Source organism: Xyrauchen texanus, chromosome 13, assembly GCF_025860055.1.
Source record: "Xyrauchen texanus isolate HMW12.3.18 chromosome 13, RBS_HiC_50CHRs, whole genome shotgun sequence".
NCBI classification, from domain to species: Eukaryota; Metazoa; Chordata; class Actinopteri; order Cypriniformes; family Catostomidae; genus Xyrauchen; species Xyrauchen texanus.
Genome location: NC_068288.1, coordinates 26979431 through 27001001, shown reverse-complemented (window position 1 = coordinate 27001001; position 21571 = coordinate 26979431). Strand labels below are relative to the sequence as shown.

The window sequence follows — 21571 nt, the reverse complement described above, 5'->3', positions numbered from 1 at the left end:
ATGGAATCATATTATTTTTGCATATATAATTTCATAATCTGGAATGAAGTCCATTAATAGAGAATTCATTTTATCATAAATAGTTTTTTGTACTGACACATTTCATGTTACATGTATAGGATGTCCTTGTTTCTCTGTTATAGCCTAAATATTACATAATTAAATAATAATGCTGTTCAGAGAGACTAGAAAGAGCTAGTTTATGGAGAATGTTAGAAATGTGCATATATGTTTTTGCTTCATCTAAACCAAAACATATCCCTAACCGAAAGTTATCATGCTTAATGATCTATCTCCTATATATCATTTGCTCTATTGTCATAGATAAAATAAAAATGTCTTTTACATATACACTGCATTTGTGTGACATGAACCTGTGTGTCATTCTAGTTCCTCTAAGAATTCTTGTAATGAAAGGCAAACAGACAAATTGCGACCTTCAACCTTATTGATTATATCAGCATAGATTATATTAAAGTAATATTTAAATTACATTTCTAAAAAATACTGCAATTTATTTTTTAACTAAGTTTCTTTCACTCTACAAAATAAAACTTCACATTCATAAGTCTATATGGCAGTCAGCATCATTATGAAATCATCCCTACATGCATCAAATCATAGCACACAAAGCTGAATCACATTTACAGGAAACCAGCCACACCGTAAATTTGCATAGATTTCAATAGGCACACCATTTCCTTTGTGGCTGGCCTCTGATTTTCACATACTTTGCCTGTTGTGCTGTCTGCTTATCTAACCGAGAAAAAAAAAAAAAAAAGTGCAATGGTCAAATAAAAATCGCATTACCTATTTATATTTACTGAATACTATACTTTTCGAACTGAACAGTAACATTACTCCCTTATAAAAGGTCTTCTTGACCCTATTGAGACTTCAGTTTCTAATGGGGAGAAAGTAGTCCTGATAAAACTAAATTTTAGTTAACTAGGAACAGTATAATTATTAATTTACCACCAAGATATCACTGCAAAAGATATCAAAACTTACTTTAAAACTTTTATTGAAAACGTGATTGAAAAAGTTAACAGGAAACAAATTACTACATGCCGGAGTTGAATTGGATCAAATGGATTTTAAACTAAAGTAACATATGAACAAGGAAATAAAATAATAAAAAAAGAGAGAGAAAAGATTAAGATTTTTTTTATTTGATATAAAAAACAAACCATTTTTCAACTACTTAAATATACAAAACTAAGCAAGAAGCCTGTTGTAGAATTTAATAAACATATTAGAACTTCTGCATCTTAAAGATCAATGATATTGGAGATGATAAACATTTCAGGTATTGCACATGTTCCAGATACTATGATAATATTTAGTGGCATCAAAAAAAACAAATTTGAACGGACCATTAAATCTTAAAAAAAAAAAAAAAAAAAACACACTCCAGAAACCCACAACACTCCTATTTGAAATCTCTTCAATGAAATAATTTGGACATTACTACATAAATCAATACTTCACAATTATCCTCACATACAGCAACATGTTAACACAGTACAGATCTATAATGCAGCGAAGATCGCATTGATTTCAAGTGTTCAACTCCTCCCACCGTTCCTAAGGCTCTTTAGTGACTGTGTGGGTGCATAGATCTTCTCACCCAAGCAGCAAGCATCACCTCAGGTTTTCTGGAAAAGAGGATTCTTAAAGCTGTTGCTGGATCGCTATCATAGCACATCGTTATTTTAACCATTTTTATTATTATTATTTTTAAAAAAAGCCAATTATTTCTTTATTATATTATTTATCTTTTCTTTTCTGACTAGAAACTACTTTGTTTGCTTTTAAATATGTAAAGTGTGCTGCCCAATTAAAGGGATAGTCCCTTTAAAAAATAATTTATTTCTTTAAAAAAGATGCAAATTATGACAGAATTTTATTTTTTTTTGGTGAAATATTGCTTTAAGGTAATCATGTGTAGTTTGGGAATACTGCTTGTAGGATCTCAGTTAATAATGAGCTCCTTTAATTAATAAAACCCAAAACATTTGAAAATGAATACTCACAAATATGATGACAATATTTGTTCTAAAAATATATGTCTGTACAAAGTTATCAGTAAACAAATCAACTTTTTGTTTCTTAATGTAGCCTATTGCTTTTGTGTAAAGCAAATTTGTTAAGAAAAAAAATAAACCCAGGGCCTGGGAAGCTCAGCTAGTATTGACGCTGACTACCACCCCTGGAGTCGCAAGTTCGATTCCAGGGCGTGCTGAGTGACTCCAGCCAGGTCTCCTAAACAACCAAATTGGCCCGGTTGCTAGGGAGGGTAGAGTCACATGGGGTAACCTCCTCGTGGTCACTATAATGTGGTTCTCGCTCTCATGGGGCACGTGGTGAGTTGTGTGTGGATGCTGCGGAGAAAATTGTGAAGCCTCCATATGCGCTATGTCTCCGCGGTAATGTGCTCAACAAGCCACGTGCCAAGATGTGCAGATTGATGGTCTCAGACGTGGAGGCAACTGAGATTCCTCATCCGACACCCGGATTGAGGCGAGTCACTACGAAACCACGAGGACTTTGTGCGCATAGGGCATTCCAAATTGGGGAAAAAAGTTATAATAATAATAATTGAAAAAAATAAACCCAGTTATCTTGATATTGACAATAAATAGACATGAGTTCAAATGTACAGTATGTGCAGGATTGCTCAAAGCACTCAGTAGTGTTGTTAAAAAAATAAAAATTGCTTACGTCTGCCGTATCCTCCTAATTCCTTTTTGCAGCATCCTGATTTGAAAATCTCCAGTAACATTCAGTAACTCAAACAGCACTGGCCTTTAACCTCCCAGTATAAAAACATATTAATATCATGACCTCAGGAACCGCTTCCAGTGCACAACACACACCAACAACAAGGGAAAGTTCCGTTACATACCATTTTAAGAAATCCAAACTCATATCATTCTAGTTTAAAAGAACCTGTAGTTCAAAAAGCTACCAGCACCAGATGATTCATCCAAGGGCTCACCCACTTTGTTGTCTTCCAATGGCCTGAACAGTAACAGAAGTCCCAGTATCAGCCTGACATAGGCCTTGTCTGTCAGTGGTTAGAAAATGCCCTTGGGTGGGATTAGGACTGTTCTAAATCTGATCCACAGGAGGTCCATCCTCTTTTGGTGCAGGCTCCAGGTGAATGGGAGTGACATTATTGGGCTTCTTAATACTGTTGGGGGAAATGTTACGGAAAGGTTACACAATACATTCTAGACACAACAACAAATACATGATATGCTAAAACATCTTGGCCATCTCAATGGAGACATTAAAATTCTACTGTTTTTATATGAGGCTAATTAGAATTACTATAGACTTACCCTAACACTAACACATATTAAATAAAGTATTTGCTTCATTTATGAATCAATTTAATTTCTAAACATTAGCCAAGTTCACAAAAATAACACCACAAATAATATATTCGACATTTTTATTTCACATCGTATAATGAAATGCAATTTTTAAATTCTAGATTAAATTCCAAATTAACGATGTTTAAGTACTGGTAGTCTTATTGGTAACACTTTCTATGAAGCCCATATTATAATGCATTATAGCTGCATTATAATGCATATTAATGTCTTATAATATGTTATAACTTCCCATAAATGTCACCACATATATATTACTTACCTATTCTTAGTTATATGCTAGAATATAAATTGCATTCTAATGTGACCAACATTCTATACTAATTGTATCTGCAAAATGTATAAATGTACACACACACACACCAACTTAATTGATAAAATTGTATGCTGACTGTTTTATAATGCATTGCATCTGCAGTTATAATTTTTATGAGACATTGTAACATATTATATGGTGTATTATGAGACATATTATGATCCTTTCCAATGAATTACAAATTAGGGTTTTGTAGGAAGTATTATCATGTTCTTGATTAAATGACTGTAAAGTAGAAGCTCTGTATTAGACAAAATATCTGAATTTACAATAACTGCCACCTTGTACACAAGACCAATTATCTAAAAAAAAACATGGTTTAAGTCCTTCAATGGGCCAGTCAAAGCCCTGATATCAATCCAAAACAATGAGGCTAGTATGTACATTCAACAAAAGACTTAAAAGCTTACATTGCTTTGAAAGATCTCTTCCTCAATTTTATGTGTATAGTGCTTGTCACAACACACATCATTTCAAAACAGCTTTACAGAAAATCATGCATTAACAGAAAATTAAACTGTAATATCTATAAAGTCTTAGTCATCATAGTGTAGTTTGATTAAATATGATTGTAAATAGTGTATAAAAATTAAATAAGAATTGAATTTAGAACCCCTGTGTGTAAGCTAAATGCGACTGACAAGGAACACAAAACTCCATAAGATGTTGGCTAATGGAGAAAAATAACCTTGGGAGAAACTAAACTCACTGTGGGAGCCAGTTCCCCCTCTGGCAAAACAGCATGAATTAAGTAAGCATTAAACTAAGTAAGTATTAAGGCCAGTGTTTAAACAAAGATTTTGTATGAACTGTCAGATTAATGATTAATGTCATCCTGGAATAACAACTGAAGTTCACATAGATGCATAGTCCTTTAATAGTTGGCCGATAAAGGCTTTTACAATGTGAACATACATACTTAGGCAGAGACAATGTTTCAGTTTTGAATTTTAGATAACACTATTTAGTAACATAATTCATATCTTTTAGTTCTAGGCTTTGAAATTAGCCCAATAGGGATGTTTTTGTATACTTACGAGTAGGGTGAAATTGGAACAGCTACCACTAGGACATGGTTCCTTTTTCTGAAGAGCCTCCACAGTCCTTTGTGATAACCTCGTACATCCAGGTCCCACAAATGCAGGCACTATAAGCAGTAAACAAGACAAGACCTTAACTTAATAATACAGTGCTATTACCCTCACCCAAGTAGTTCTTTCTTTATTCCCTCTCTCAGTGTTTACAAGTCATTTATTCTTACATTTGCAGGCCCTCTTGATGGCATATTTTAACCTGGGAGGTGTAAACCATGATGGGTGTTGTCTAAAGCATATTATGTCTGATATACAATTTGCACCTTCAGATGTCACAAGCAACATATTGGACAAATATCAATTCTGCATTACATGACGGATTACAACCAACAGGAGCCCAATCAGTATGAGAAACGCTGAGCAAATCAAGATTGTTACTATTGGCTTACCAGCTCTAAAACCATTTTTTCCTTGAGATGACAAACCTAGGATGCATCCCCAACTTTATTTTACATACTTCTAGTATTCCAGTCTTACCTTTGCCAGTTCTGTCCAGGTGTTTGTGTCTGTCTCTTGCTCCATTTTGATGAACATCACAAAAGTCTTTCCCTCAGTGTCTGGGATAAATGAGTCATCGCATGGATTTTTACTGTGGTCCAAGACCTCTGCCTCACTGCAGGCAAACAATTGATAATTACAGTTGTTGTAATACTGCAATATTAAAGTGTTATATTAACTATGCAAAGGAGTAGGATCTTCACACATAACTCACCGTAGGAGATCTTGAATTTCAATTTCATAAGCATCTTTCTTCAAGCTGTGAACATGGAGAAAACATCAAAAGAGATATCTGAGCAGGATGAAAAATAAGTCTAAATATTTACAGTATGCTGTCTTCAATGAAACAAAGAAATCAACTGGAAATATACATACCTATCTACATTCTTCATCTGAACATTCGGAATTGTGTTGAACTTGTGCTTTTTAAAGTAAACTTCCTGCACACAAACATTACATTTTTATTAAATTTTACCTTTTAAAAGAAACACTGAAAAATCTCCCAATGAAAAAAAAAGAATACTAAATATCATACAAGTAAACCTTTATAAGATGTTTACATAATAGGGCTGGGTGATAGGACAATGTAATTGGATATCGACAATATCTTACAAAGATCCCGATGCCGATTACGACACTCAATTGACAGACGATGATCGACAATATAGGGAAATGGCAAAATCATGGTCTGGGAATTTGGAAAATATGTTAAACAGTACCCCATGGTGTGAAACTAGCAACCGCCGCCCGCCACATGAGACAAGGCTGAATCGCATGGAACAGGCGCACTCTTCGTCTGAAAACTGTTTGCAAGAATAATGCCGTGTATGAAAATGCTGAAAATGATCTCCAATCATCTCAGGAGGTGCTGCTGCGGGTTTAGTTCACTTTATTTCCACGGAGCAGTTTGTGTTTAACATGCATTGTGAACACAACTCTGCAGGTTCAGTAATAAATCTTTGTATTAAAGAAAAAATGGAAGTGATTAAATCATAATACAAGACACGTTCACCTTGAACATAAAATGTCGTTCTATTTTCTTTTCTTTAGGCAACATTAACTGTATTACCAAAACGTAATACAAACATAATTCGATAAGACACATTTGGCAGCATTATTTTGGGGACACAAGAGAATTTATTAGGCTTTATTATTATTATTATTATTATTATTATGCTTATCTTACCATTTATAAGGCTATTTTTGTAAGCTATTAGTAATTTTGCACCTGTTGTCACTGACTGATACTTGCGTGATGGCAAATGGAGCCATGGTACATTTTGGGAATTGGGGAGGTGGTTAAATTCGATTTTTTGATCACTTCAATTGATTTTTTGTTTAGTTTAAAGTGAAATGTCTTTTATATTTTTCAATTTTCAATACATTTTATAATTTCTTTGAAGCAAAAAAAAAATATTCACCGACCCTCGGCAGGGGGGTTGATGATATAATTGTTAATTGCAATATTTTTAAGGTCGATTAATGATGAAATATTGTTTACATATCGCCTAGCCCCATTACTTAATTGTAACTTTAACTTTGTCACTTACATGAAAGTAACCATTCATGTTTAAGCCAACGATACCAAAGTGATAGGAGCGAGAGACATCGGGTATGACACACTCTCTCCCCTTTCTCTGTTCCGGCATCCGCATCCACATGTCCCAATCCCACAGCTAAGAGATAGTAATAATATAGATGGATGAAAGGAGAAAAGACCCCTGAAGCACATCTGATATCTAGGAGAGTGTAATCTCAATGATATAACTTTATTTCCTCATCTTAGTTTTAAAAGCGAAACACTATTTGGGCCCGCTTTAATTTAAACACTCCTGAAATCCATCAGAATGACTTTTCAACGTTAGTGAAGTTTTTCAAATGAAAAAGGAAACAAATGATAAAAGCAGTTAAAATCAGAGGCCCATGGTGATAACATAACTTCCCACTAGCTAGAGAAGGATTAATCACTTTAAAGGGATAGTTGACTCAAAAATGAAAATTCTTACATCATTTACTCACCTTCATGACATCCCAGTTGTATATGACTTACTTCTTTTTCAGAACACAAAAGATTTTTAGAAGACTATCTCAACTCTGTAGGTCCTTACAATGCAAGTGAATGGTGGCAAAAATTGATAAGCTACAAAAAACATATAGCAATAGCATAAAAGTAATCCAGTTAAATGCTTATCTTTAGTGGTCTTATGATTGGTGTGGGTGAGAAACAGATCAATATTTAAGTCCTTTTTTCTTATAAATCTTCACTTTCTTTTGTTTTTGGCAACTCACATTCTTTCTGCGTATCGCCACCTACTGGGCAAGGAGGAAAATTATAGTAAAAAATTACTTAAATATTGCTCCGTATCATGTCACTTCAGAAGAAATGGATTGTACCACTGGAGTCATATGAATTACTTTTAGGTTTCCTTTATGTTCTTTTTTGAGCTTCAAAGTTCTGGCCTCATTCACATGCAATGAATGGACCAACAGAGCTGAGATATTCTTCAAAAAAATCTTTTTTTGTGTTCAGCTGAAGTAATAAATACACATCTGGGATGAGATTTAATTTTCAATTTTGGGCAAACTATCCATTTAAAAAGCATTCCATGAATGCAAATGGAAAATTGGGCCAAATTTCACCTTACATTTGATGGATTTTGCATATAAACTGTATATAAGCAAAATTGTTCTATACATCAAATGTTCCAAGTTAAACATATATTATGGGCTAAATGCTGAATTTAGCTGCCTGACCTTCTCAGGAGTGGGCCATTTTGGTTCCAGTTCATCCTTGTAAAGGCTTTTTTTAAGCACCCAGCCAAGACCAGGCATACTTTCTACTCTGTAGAGCAAAGACGGGTCCTCTGCTGTGTGCTCATAGCCCTAGAAAACAGCACAGCTGCAGGGTCAAATGCACATTCAAAGACTTACTAATTTAGGATGAGAGATCAATATGGATGCCATTGCTTTGCAGTTGACTCTAAAGTGCAACATACCAACAGAAAAAGCATTTGGCAGAATTTTCTACCTGTCACCATTATTTTAAGAAAGACTGACAAAATAAAAAGCAATAGTGTATCTTAAAGCTATGCACAAATTTAAGCAATTTCTTCACTCACTTGGTCATTCCAGGCCGAGATACAATAAAGACTGTCATCCTCACGTAACAAATGAATGGTCTGACTGAGAAAGCTGGAGATAAATGTGGGAGAGGAACATATAAATAACATTTAAAAATTAGCTGTCGAATGTTGTTACTCAATCACTATTAAGATCTTAGAGATGTTCTTTATTTGTAAACTAGCCTGTATAGTAGTAATAGTGTGGGAATTTGCTTACCTCTAGTGGACACCTTATAGTATTACACACTGTGCATTTATTTGTGTCCATACCTGAAAAAATCTATGGAAATATCCAGGTCCTCCTCAAGGACAATGGCAAAATCTGCATCCTGAAAAAATATTTTTAGCAAGCCGTTTAATTGTTTATTTGTACACAAGTTGTATTGCATTTGAGCATATACTCACTGGATGCAGACTGAAGGTTGCAGTCAAGCTGGCTTTGTAGTGCTGTGAAAAAAATAGAGGTGAATTTCCATGACTTTTCTAGTTATTCATAATGTAATTTAGCAAGTATTCATTTATTTATTCATTTGTTTATCATTTAATAGAGATTGCATTCACAAAGAGCAACTTCTTGCCAATTAAATACAATAGACTTTTTTAGGTCTGGATATCACACTATTTAAATTCCCTGATTTTCCAGGTTTTACATTACTATGGGAACACTGTAAATGTTTTTAATCTTATACTGTATAAGGGACCACAATGAGCATCAATAACTGGCCATTCCAAGATTTGGAATGCATGATTTCGGTTTTCAGTTATTCATCCTTACAAACATGTAAAGTCACCTGTGACACTCTAGCGTTCTTGATGCTGATAGGAGTATGCTGAACTCCTTTAAGACCAAAAAGTTCGACCACATCCATGGGTTCCTGTGCAAAGGATATTTTTGTGAATATGTATAGATAATTTTTATCATAAAAAACACAAATTTGAGAAGAAATATGAATGTGTTGAAGAGAAGAGAGCAAAACATTATAGCAGGATATGGCACCTCATAGTATCCATCAATAAAAACAGTGATCATCTGTGGATTGACGCCATGGGATGAAAGGAGAGAGCGCAGCATTCTATAGAAAAAAACATGGCTAATGGTTAGTTAGGTATTCAAAATATGCAACTATTCCACAAATATAAATACAGATGTAACTTGGCTCAAAGAAATTCAAATTTATAAATAAATTAATACCTGACACAAGGGCTGCAACTAACGATTATATTGATAATATAATATAAAATATCGGTTATTTTACGATTTATCGGATTTCCTTTATTTTATTCAAAAATGTTTTTTCAAAAAATTTATGATTATGATAAAGGGCGTAAAGTATTGGTATGATTACTGAATTCACAATTCTATACTCTCACAAAACTTTGAACAAAGCCTGAACGATGAAAAGTTAAGTTTGAATTTGTTATTATTATTATTACTTTCAGGACATATGCAAAACGGTTCCTTTACTTGTAAAACTGAGCAAAAAGTGCTCATCATTAAAGAGTAAAATGATCCATAGTACATGGACTGGAACAAAAATCAGCCCAGCAGAGGACAAATAGAAATATGAATAATTATGCCCAGCTGAAAAATACACAATTATGTTAGATACTTATGCTTGTTCACAGTCACTGATTACAAACATTTAAGAATTTTAATATTATAGTTTTTAAAATAGTATTTTCACTGATTTAATGTTTCTAAACTATTCTTTTCAAAATATTGTGTATGCTTATCCAATAAAATAATGCTTGCCAAAATGAGACATTCTCAGGAGGACTTTCAAATATCATGACCCTTAGAATTATTATACATTATATTCATCATTACATACAGTTTAATAGAGTACAATCATCTGTAAACAATGTGCAAATTCACTTTCGCTCTGAAAAGACTCATCCCGGTGATCAATGTATTACATGTGCTTACATGAGCAGGAGAAAACGCTTTGAAAACCCGCACACCTTGTGTTATGCTTGAGTAACGAGGCAGACGAGGAAATGCGGATCCAAACGCAGCTTGAACTTTATTAGACGAACCAAAACAGGAAAACACAAAGGAACAACCCACGATGGGGAAATTAAACATAAAATAGTAAACTACACACGACGTGAGCAAGACAGGAGACTCGAGGAGGAAACACACACCGGGTTGACATCAAACAACGATCGACAAAGACTGAACAAAGACACGGGGTATAAATACACAAACAAGGGAAAAAGGGGCCAATGAACGAACAGAACTCAAACAAGATAATAAGGTGATTAACAGAAGCAAACGGCAAACTAATGAGGGCAGGTGAAAACAATAACAGGGAACACGAACGCTAACAGAGGACTATGGAGTTACATAAGGGACTAAAGTGAAAACTAAGAAGTGCAAAAGTGACAAGATGGAAAACAAGAGGGCAACAGTGAAACAAGACAGGGTAACCATAACAGAGCCCCCCCCTAAAGGATCGGCTTCCAGATGATCCTTAACAACAAATAACAAAAGACAAAAACCCACAAGAACAACATGAGGGCACCAGGGGCAAACAGACAGTACAAGTGGGCACATGGGCAGACAGGCAGACCAGGGGGGCACACTGGGCAGGCAGGAAGTCCGGGGGGCACAGAGGGCAAGACAGGCAGGTCCGGGAGGTGCCAGGGGCAGACAGGAAGTCCGGGGGGGGAAATGAGACAGTCCACGAGGGCACGAATGAAGGTGAGACAGTCCACGGGGGCACAAGTGGAGATGAGAGTTAGGGGGCCAGGGAGGTATCGACCGGGCAGGGACAGGTTTTGATGGTCTGGGAGCTGGCCACCGGGCAAGGACAGGTTTGGGGAACCTGGGAGGAGGCCACTGGACGGGGACTGGGTCAGGAGGCCAGGCGGGAGGACTCAGGACGGGGACTGGGTCAGGAGGCCTGGGTGGAGGCCACGGGACAGGGACTGGATCAGGGGGCCTGGGGAGAGGCCACGGGACTGGGGCTGGGTCAGGAGGTCTGGGGAGAAGCCACAGGACAGAGGCCGGTTTTGGTGGCCTAGGAGATGGAGTGGCCACAGGGGAGGCCGGCGGAGCCGCGTGAGGCGGAGCCAAGGAGGACCTCTGAGGCGGAGCCGAGGGAGGTGATGGCTCAGAAGGCGGAGCTGAGGGAGGCTCAGGAGGTGGAACCGAAGGAGGCTCAGGAGGCGGAGCCGGGGTAGGCGGCGCCGTGGGAGGCTCTAGGAGCGGAGACCAGGAAGACTCTGGAGTCTCTGGGGGCAGAGACGTAGGAGGCTCTGAGGGTGGAGCCGTCGAAGGCTTGAGTGGCTTGAGAGGCGGTGCCGGAGGAGGCTCGGGAGGCGGAGCCATAGGAGGCTCGGGAGGCTCTGAGGGCGGAGCCGTCAAAGGCCTGAGTGGCTCGAGCGGCGGAGCCGTAGGAGGCTCGGGAGGCTCGGCGGGCGGTGCCGTCGAAGGCTTGAGTGGCTCGAGAGGCGGAGCCCTGGGAGGCTCGAGAGGCTTGAGAGACGGAGCCCTGGAAGACTCGAGAGGCTTGAGAGGCGGAGTCCTGGGAGGCTCGAGAGGCTTGAGGGGCGGAGCCCTGGCAGGCTCGAGAGGCTTGAGGGGCGGAGCCCTGGCAGGCTCGAGAGGTGGAGCCCTGGCAGGCTCGAGAGGCTTGAGAGGCGGAGCTCTGGGAAGCTCAGAGGGCGGAGCTCTGGAAAGCTTGGGAGGCTTGAGAGCGAGCCTGGAGCTCGGAGCTTGAGGAGCCCTGGAAGGCTCGAGGGGCTTGAGAGGCGGAGCCCTGGTAAGATCGGAGGGCGGAGCTCTGGAAAGCTTGGGAGGCTTGAGAGGCGGAGCCCTGGAAGACTCGAGAGACTTGAGAGGCGGAGCCCTGGAAGGCTTGAGGGGCGGAGCCCTGGTAGGCTCGAGAGGCTTGGGAGGCGGAGCCCTAGAAGGCTCGAGAGGCTTGAGAGGTGGAGCTCTGGGAAGCTCGGAAAACTCGGATGGCGGGGCTCTGGAAAGCTCGGGAAACTCGGAAGGCGGAGCTCTGGAAAGCTCGGGAAACTCGGATGGCGGGGCTCTGGAAAGCTCGGGAAACTCGGATGGCGGAGCTCTGGAAAGCTCGGGAAACTCGGATGGCGGAGCTCTGGAAAGCTCGGGAAACTCGGATGGCGGAGCTCTGGAAAGCTCGGGAAACTCGGATGGCGGAGCTCTGGAAGACTCGAGAGACTTGAGAGACTTGGGAGGCGGAGCCCTGGTAGGCTCGAGAGGAGGAGCCCTGGAAGGCTCGGGAGGTGCTGGCTCTAGGATGGGCACGACCACTGGCGCTGGCTCTTGGACGGTCACGGTTACTGGCGCTGGCTCTTTGACGGTCATGACTACTGGCACTGGCTCTTGGACGGTCATGGCTTCAGGCTCTGGCTCAGGGACGGTCGAGGCTACAGGCGCTGGCTCAGGGACGGTCGAGGCTACAGGCGCTGGCTCAGGGACGGTCGAGGCTACAGGCGCTGGCTCAGGGACGGTCGAGGCTACAGGCGCTGGCTCAGGGACGGTAGAGGCTACAGGCGCTGGCTCAGGGGCGGTCGAGGCTACAGAGCTGGCTCAGGGGCGGTCGAGGCTACAGGCCTGGCTCATTGGCGTTTGAGGCTATCGGCACTGGCTCATTGGCGTTTGAGGCTAGCGGCAATGGCTCACTGGCGTCTGAGGCTACAGGCTCTGGCTGGGTTACCGTGGTATGTGCCGGCTTAGGTTCGCCGGGCTGAGGGCAGAGTCAAGGGGGTTTAGGGCATGGGGCTGCGGCAGGCGGAGGCTGGAGCACAGAGACCACTCCCTTTCTCCTCTTCCTCCGGGCTGATCGCGACTGGCGTGGCTGGGATGCTGTTCCTGGTCAGCGTGGGTTCAGGCTCGCTGGCCGTGGTTGACGACGACTCAGGCTTGCTGATGGTAGAGGCCGTGGCGCTGGTTCGCTCACTGTGACATACGTGGCCGCTGGCTCGCTCACTGTGACATACGTGGCCGCTGGCTCGCTCACTGTGACATGCGTGGCCGCTGGCTCGCTCACTGTGACATCGCGTGGCTTCTGGCTCGCTCACTGTGACATCGCGTGGCAGCTGGCTCGCTCACTGTGACAGGCGTGGGCCCTGGCTTGCAGACCGGGGCAGGCGTGGGTTCTGGCTCGCAGACCGGGGCAGGCATGGGCTCTGGCTTGCAGACCGGGGTAGGTGTGACAGGGGGCCCCGGACAGCTGAAGGGTCTCCACAGTGGGTGGAGGGGTAGGGTCCTCCTCCACGGCGCCCACGGTGAGCTGTGAGCCGCAAACTAGTAGGGTCGCCTCCAGGAAGTCGCAGAGCGTCCAGCCGTGCGTTGCCTGTGGCAACCGCTCCCTCAGCGCCGCGTTCAGATTGCCCCGAAAGAAGGCCACCAAGGCTGAGCCCGGGAAGTCCGAGACACTCGCCAGGTTCAGGAAATCGTGGATGTGGTCTTCAATGGGGCGGTCCTCTTGCTTTAAGCAGAGCAGATGGTAGTTCGCAAGTTGGACTGCTGGATCCATGGGTGGGTCGATCGTTCTGTAATGAGGCAGACGAGGAAATGCGGATCCAAACGCAGCTTGAACTTTATTAGACGAACCAAAACAGGAAAACACAAAGGAACAACCCATGATGGGGAAATTAAACATAAAATAGTAAACTACACACGACGTGAGCAAGACAGGGGACTCGAGGAGGAAACACACACCGGGTTGACATCAAACAATGATCGACAAAGACTGAACAAAGACACGGGGTATAAATACACAAACAAGGGAAAAAGGGGCCAATGAACGAACAGAACTCAAACAAGATAATAAGGTGATTAACAGAAGCAAACGGCAAACTAATGAGGGCAGGTGAAAACAATAACAGGGAACACGAACGCTAACAGAGGAAAATGGAGTTACATAAGGGACTAAAGTGAAAACTAAGAAGTGCAAAAGTGACAAGATGGAAAACAAGAGGGCAACAGTGAAACAAGACAGGGTAACCATAACACCTTGACTGAAGTCGGACTTCAGTCATGATATCCAGGAAAGCTGCACAATTGATTACATTGAAATCTGAAATCGCGTATGATGTAAATGGTTGCACTCACTTTCTCCATTGCGATTGTTTTGACTGATGTGGATGTGCACACTTGCATGCTCAATATAGTTTAACGAAGACTCGCTTGTGGTAAGAACAAACAGTTTTTCGAAATATGCGGCTGATATTAATTCACAATATTACAAAATATAGAAAATAGCAGTAAAATGTCATTGATGCGCTGGAGAGAAACAACTCTCACGAATCAAACAGCACAAGTGCTCTGTCAATGTACCTGATGCAGCAACCGCTCCACATTAAACTGCACGCTTATTATGATCTTCTTTGAAGTCTTTATAAAGTGCTCTCGTGCGCTGGACAACTTTGGTCGTGTTTTTTCCGCTTCAACTTGTCTCCACTGTTTTTGAAACAAGTTTCATAATGCAACACATTTTTCACTTGGTTGTGAAGTGACGTCACTGACGGGGCTTCTCCGTGCTTACTGCAAATATCCAACTAATCCATAATGAAATTAGTTGTCGATGATTTCCATTATCGATAATTATCAATTTGTTGTTTCAGCACTAATACATTTAACTGCACATATTATGTGGGTGAAGCAAAAATTATTTTTAAGTCTACCAACCTATAGAGATAGTTTGGTCTGTTTCCAGCTATAACTGCAACTGGGATGTTGTAGAGATTGTTATTAGGCAGCTAGACAAAACACAGAAAGGTTTCGTCAACACAACACAAAGTCAACACTATAGCAAATGCTTTCAGAATAAAGGTCTCTTAGTTAAAGTTCATGTGTCTTACTGGATCAGGATTGAACTCTATAGGTGCTGGATCGTTGCAACTACAAATACTCCCATAGCCTTCCACTTTACTACAGAAGAGTTTCCTCCTATGATTCGGCTCTGTGTCTGCCCAATGACACTCTGCCTCTGAAAATTATATAAGTGTCAAGCTGCAATGAGACTGACTTTGATTAATGTGTAGCAGATAGGTTCATATTTTGTAATCATCAAAATATTGCCTACTTTTCAAAAAACTAAATATTATAAGCATACAACAAAATGGCAAGAACATTTCTTGCAAACTGCCCATGACATAAACTGCTGCCAACAAAGGCAATGAAAGAATTCTACACTGAAAAGAGGCAAAAATACCTTCAGAAGCAGTGAGCTGGACCTCAGTCTTCAGCAGCACAGGATCACCCCATGTAGAGAGAGCAGGAGACTTGGAGTGCTTTTCGCCATACACTTGACCTGAATAAATAAATAGTACTTTCCATAAAATGTACGTCAAGTTACAGCTGAACAATACTTTTTCAAATATACACTGACATTTTGTGAAATTTTAAGCTTGTACAAGTATGTGAGTCAATGAGATAGAACGAGGTGTTGCCCTCACCTCCCTTCTTCACAACCAGAGTCCACATGTCCCTCCAGCTTAAGGTGACAGCCACCTGACTCCCTAAACCTTTCAAAAGGTTCTTGGCAGCATCCTTTAAGTGGAAAGTCCCCTCATCCTGAAGAAACCAACAGAAAGCTCAATTCAAATGACAAAAAAAAGGGAAGAAAAAAAAACACCCAAAACAACAAGGTTGGGCTGAAGAGGCAGTTCTATAACCTTGATAGTGAAGATGAGGACTCTGCCACGTGTGACCATGTTGATGAAGAGGATCATGGCTTCATCCTCATGGGGAGAATAAGTGTCAAACACTCTTTTGGCCATTACATGACCCTGAAGAAAGAGATCACAGCAAAGATATCAAACAACAGTCTAAATAATTGGAAGAAAAAAAATTATGTAATTGACATCTGACAGTAAGATTCCAGAGAGGATAGGGTTTAATAGCCACGGTTTGTGCTTACAGTGGCCTGATTGAGAACTATAACATGGATGCCTCTGCCTTGCTCTCTCATCTCATCCTCCAGCACCTGTAAAAGACATCAAATATCATTCCAATTTCATGCAATCTACAAGTAAACCAACATGTTCATCCAGATCAGTCAATAAACAATTTTCAGAAGAAAACATGCCAACATAAATGGTGGGGTTCAAGTAGTCTGAAACCACTATAGAAAATTTATTTTTTTCTCATTACAAACTACTGTATATTATAAGAACAACCATGAATTAAAGGAATATGCTGGGTTCAATTCAAGTTAAGCTCAGTCGACAGCATTTGTGGCATAATATTGATTATAACAAAAAATTATTTCGACTCCTCCCTCCTTTTCATTAAAAAAGCAAAAAGCAAAAAGCAAAAATCAGGGTCACAGTGAGACACTTACAATGGAAGTGAATGGGTGCCAATTTTTTTTATGTTAAAATACTCATTGTTTCAAATATATAGCCACAAGACATGAATGATATGCATGTAAATATAATTTGTGTGATAAAATCACTTTCTAACCTACTCTGTGTTTAACAGCCCATTTTACATCTTCGTTGCTATGACGATATAATGTCAAATACTAAAACCTGAAATGTAAAAATGTGAATTTAAACAACTTTACAGCTCAAATAATACATGAGTTTAACAGAAGAATTAATTCAAGTGCTATTATAAAATTATAAGCTTCATATTTCTGCTTTGGCCACATTCGCTTTCGTGGTCCCCATTCAAATCCATTGTAAGTAACCTTTGCAAGTAATCCTGTAACCTAATTTTTTTTTTTAAGAAGTCATAATTAATTTCTGTGGTAATTATCCTAGATAATAGACTACACAAGTTTGAGCAAAATCAGATCATTCAAGTCATCCTGCCATTATTAGAGAATAGTCTAAAGAGCATTCAATGGAAGCTAAGAAAATCTGGCATTGTCACAAATCTGCTTCCATTGGACTAGTGACCAAGAAATAGTACAGCATTATTTTTATTTTTTTTATTTTATGGAAGAAATTTCCTTTGATTTACATTTTCCAAAATCAAACAACAGTCTGTTTCACTTCAATTTCCAGGTTTACATGAGTTTCCAGATTTTAAATATGGTCCTTGACTTTTACATTGATATAAGTAGTCGACTGATATGTTTTTTTTTATGGCTAATGCAGATATCCAGAGAGCAGGGTGGCCGATATATCACACAATGCAATATAGTAACTGAACATAAACATAAAATTGTTTACTCAATTTCACACAAAACTTATTTTCAAAAAATTATTTTGTATTTTAAATGGAAGATAGCGGTTTCTTCTGATTTCTGTTTAGTCATCAAATTGTAGCAATTTATTTGCACATGAAGAAATTGTTAATATATTAGGAAGGAAATAACAGTACACACAGTTGTCCAAAGATGGCATGTCCACATTAGCAAATCGCAATTTCTCAAACAAATACAGAATAAAAGAAATCGTACATACGGTGCATAGTGAATATAACATTTAATCATAGCACACGTGAAGCGATTTTACTTTGAAGTTGCACCAGAGACTATTTAGCAGAGACGGGCCACTTCTATTAAAATAAATGGGCAACATTAGAATGCCCAACTGCAGCCAAGTCAATAGATGTAGATAGGAAGTCCCACCTTACAGGTAAAAGAGGCAATCACCTTTTAGATACAGACATTGCCTGTCAATCAACTCAACTCTTGCACATTAGCTATAGAAGCTGGGAAAAAGCTGGAAAAATGAGGAAAAGCACCACCATTTATGATTCCAGTACTATCAAATTTAACTGCTGATTTTGAAATATGTTCTTTGATCGTAATCATGACCAACCGTTTTGGAGATTTTGGTCTTTCTCCATTCAAGTAGATGGGAGCTGCACTTTCATGACTGGAAATAGCCTCCCGAGTGTGTTCCAAACATGGCCAACATTGGACTAACTTGCTAGAAAGACATTGGTTGCACTCACGTGCTCATGCGTATCCAGCACAAGCAGCAATCTCCTGACTGTGTAAACAGCCTGAATTGCCTGCTTCGATTGTCATCATGATTTATAAATCAGAGGAACTTTTGATCCTGAAGTTTTGATTCTGGCTGATAGAATACATGCTTCAGAGGAAGATATTAGATGAGCACTTGACAGGAAGAAAGCACTGTATTTTCATGAGGTTTGTGAAATAAATTTGCTTTAACTACCTGCATATTTGCAAGATGGTATATAATAGACATTTTATTGATATTTGCCTTTTATCATTAGAAAAGTGACAGGGAACTGTTGAGTAGAGACTGTTAGAATATGTGCTTCAGGAGGAGGATTTATATTAGTTTGATATTTCATATCATGTTTCATGTCTCAGTTGCTTCTTATGCAAGCAGGTGATTCTCAGAGCCCTCAAGAAACAAATCCAAATGCCAATAAATAAAAAAAAGTCAAAATATCAGGCGATTTATTGGCCTCAGCGATATATCGGTCAACCAATAATTGATATAGTTGCCTGTAAACTTACTGTTGTGCCGTCCACTGCCACATACACCTTAGAGCGACTAGAATACACCTCAATATCTAAAACCTTCCTCCCACTTGCTGGTCTGCGTGGGGTTTCAATGTTGAGCAGAGCATCATCTGAAAAATTGTTAAATGAAAGCAAAGATCTCATGTTGGAACCACGTTTTAAAGGTTAAAACATTTGAAAACTCATGGATATTTACAATCTAACTGAACCCCCCAACCCCCCCAAAAAACGAAACTGAAATAAACATTCAGCCTCTATAGGATCATGTAAATCCTGCACAGTTATTTAAACCACTTGTGAAATTATTCCACCCAAGGAATAACGCCGGGTTCACACATCCTCTGTGAGTGAGGCATGAGTAGTCGCGTTAGACGTTAAACTGAGATTATTGCTGATTCAAGGACAACAGCAGGCAGTCACTTGCACTTCATCTTTATCAACACACTTGGTTGTGAATGTTTAATGTTACATCTAAAATGTACACCTATATAGACAGAATGGCAAAAGGTCCAGCAGTTTGTTAATTCTTTATTTTATTGAGTTTACTTGCATGCAGACATATAAAATGCAGTGTACTAAAGGTTTGGTTTGAATAATTTTTATTTGCTTTTGTGTCTTTTCAATAATCTCCTAATTATTTTAGTGTTGTACTGCACCGTGAGCCGCATGGCAAAAATAGGCTCAACGCCGAAACTATCTGCTCACTGGAGTGTCTGGAACACTTCACCTCGCGACGCACGCTTACAGTGTAAACGGTGTCATCTGTTAATATGGGTGCTATAACGAAAACACGCTGCTCACGCCTCGCTCACGGAGGATGTGTGAACCCAGCATCAGACTATGAAATATCTAACATATATACACCGATCAGTAACAACATTAAAACCACCTGCCTAATATGGTGCAAGTCCCCCTCGTGCCGCCAAAACAGCACCAACCCGCATCTCAGAATAGCATTCTGAGGTGCTATTCTTCTCACCACAATTGTACAGAGCGGTTATCTGAGTTACCGTAGACTTTGTCATTTCGAACCAGACTGGCCATTCTCTGTTGACCTCTCTCATCAACAAGGCATTTCCATCCACAGAACTGCCGCTCACTGGATAGATTTTGTTTTTAGCACCATTCTGAGTAAATTCTAGAGACTGTTGTGAGTGAAAATTCCAGGAAATCAGCAGTTACAGAAATACTCAAACCAGCCCGTCAGGTACCAGCAATCATGCAATGGTCCAAATCACTGAGATCACATTTTTCCCCATTCTGGTGGTTGATGTGAATATTTACTGAAGCTCCTGGGCCTCTAGCCCCCATTCTGTGCACATCAGTGGTCTACGGTAACTCAGATAACTGCTCTGCACAGGTTGTTATGGATGAACGCTGTATATAATATATTACATAACATGAATTTGACAGTTATGTATAATACATCAAAGGCTGTTATCCACATTACCATAATCTTGAGCAGCATCCTCTTCACTTGCAACTCTCCTTGTATCAATAATGAGTTTGATATTCACAATCACTGTAATCAGAAGAAACAGGGCGGCACTGGCCTGCAAATACAAAACCCACAAAATACTCAGTTAACTGCAATGCCATACCTATATCTAAAGACAAAGTGCTGCCTGGTTCTGTGAAACTTAGCCAGATATTTAGGTTTTATGATACTGCTTACCATGCAAGGAGAAAAACAAACCCCCACTGTGAGTGTTATTTTATTAAGTGACATATGCTGACCTGACAGATTCGCCGTACTGCTCTTTTGTTGGAGAGTCTGTATTTCCAGGTGAGGTAGAGGCTGCGGTGCTGGCGGGGGATGAAGGGTTTGGCTCTTGGATTGGGCGTCCAGGTGTCCATACCTGCAGTCCTGCCCACTGCTCCTGATCACAGCACCTGCCTGCATCCGACAACACCTGCGATCAAGTCTTCTTCATCTACACAACACAGTGCAAACATAGCAGTTGATATAAATAAAGGGAATAATTTCAACATGCGATGCAGGTGGCACGTCTTTAATATAGGCTAAGTTAAAACAAATGTATGGTGTCAGGCAACACAAACATTGGTACATTTAAACAAATGAGCTATAAATAATAAAAGCACGTGCACGAGTTGATAACATGAACACTTAATTATAAAACAGCGACTAGTACAAACAGATGGCGAGGCAGTCGCGGTAACGTTAACTCTCTGAGTACTACTGTTGAATTTCTTTACAAGACCAATTTCTGTTAACACTGAATGTAACACGGAACAGAATATAATTAACTCTTTATCTCAGCAACATATTATGTTGTCACGTAAGCGAGGTCCAGACCCACCTGGAAATATAACTGTATATTAGTTTATTTCGGGTCTAATAATGTTTAGCCTTATGCAGGGAAAATGTTGTGAAGCTAGATAGCAAAAGGACCTAAATTGGTTCACATTTCAAAATAAAAGTCCGGCATTCTTATGGAGAAATTGTTTAAAAGATTTGATGGGTTTTTTTTTACTACTGAAAGTTATGTACAAAAAAAAAAAAACAATAATAATAATAATAAATACAATTATTACAAATATTCCACTATTTTTTGGTGTCACACACTTTTAAGTCGTGTTTTATTCACAGTGCCAGTGATACATCTTATTTGTATCTAATGTTTGTTATTAGCAACTAGTTTGTAAAACTGAAAAGGTTCTCATTTGGAAGAATAAGTCAGCA

The 21571-nt window shown here is 39.8% G+C and overlaps 1 protein-coding gene across 1 annotated transcript; it reads right to left on the bottom strand.

The window, feature by feature from the left end:
- Nucleotides 1-1055: 1055 nt before the first annotated feature.
- pomgnt1 (protein O-linked mannose N-acetylglucosaminyltransferase 1 (beta 1,2-)) lies at nt 1056-21286 on the bottom strand. Its single transcript, XM_052140874.1, has 22 exons — nt 21189-21286; nt 20605-20801; nt 20318-20420; nt 18862-18977; nt 16333-16398; nt 16088-16201; nt 15869-15986; nt 15625-15723; nt 15272-15399; nt 15099-15169; nt 9429-9504; nt 9223-9306; nt 8837-8878; nt 8702-8760; nt 8429-8501; nt 8064-8192; nt 6860-6985; nt 5685-5749; nt 5524-5568; nt 5289-5424; nt 4755-4864; nt 1056-3196 (listed from the first exon to the last, which is right to left on the bottom strand). Exons 2-22 carry the CDS (start codon nt 20722-20724, stop codon nt 3115-3117), a joined length of 1962 nt encoding a protein of 653 aa, XP_051996834.1. The 5' UTR covers nt 20725-20801; nt 21189-21286; the 3' UTR covers nt 1056-3114.
- Between the last annotated feature and the right edge of the window lie 285 nt (nt 21287-21571).

What these genes read in the sequence shown, in the direction of transcription:
- pomgnt1 (XM_052140874.1), bottom strand. Translation starts at nt 20,724, where the DNA reads ATGGACACCTGGACGCCCAATCCAAGAGCCAAACCCTTCATCCCCCGC. An exon ending in AATGGCCCACTCCTGAGAAG is followed by an intron (nt 6,986 to 8,063) that starts GTCAGGCAGCTA and finishes ACTATCTCTTAG; the next exon opens with CTGTGGGATTGGGACATGTG. An exon ending in CCTGGACAGAACTGGCAAAG is followed by an intron (nt 4,865 to 5,288) that starts GTAAGACTGGAA and finishes TACTGCTTATAG; the next exon opens with TGCCTGCATTTGTGGGACCT.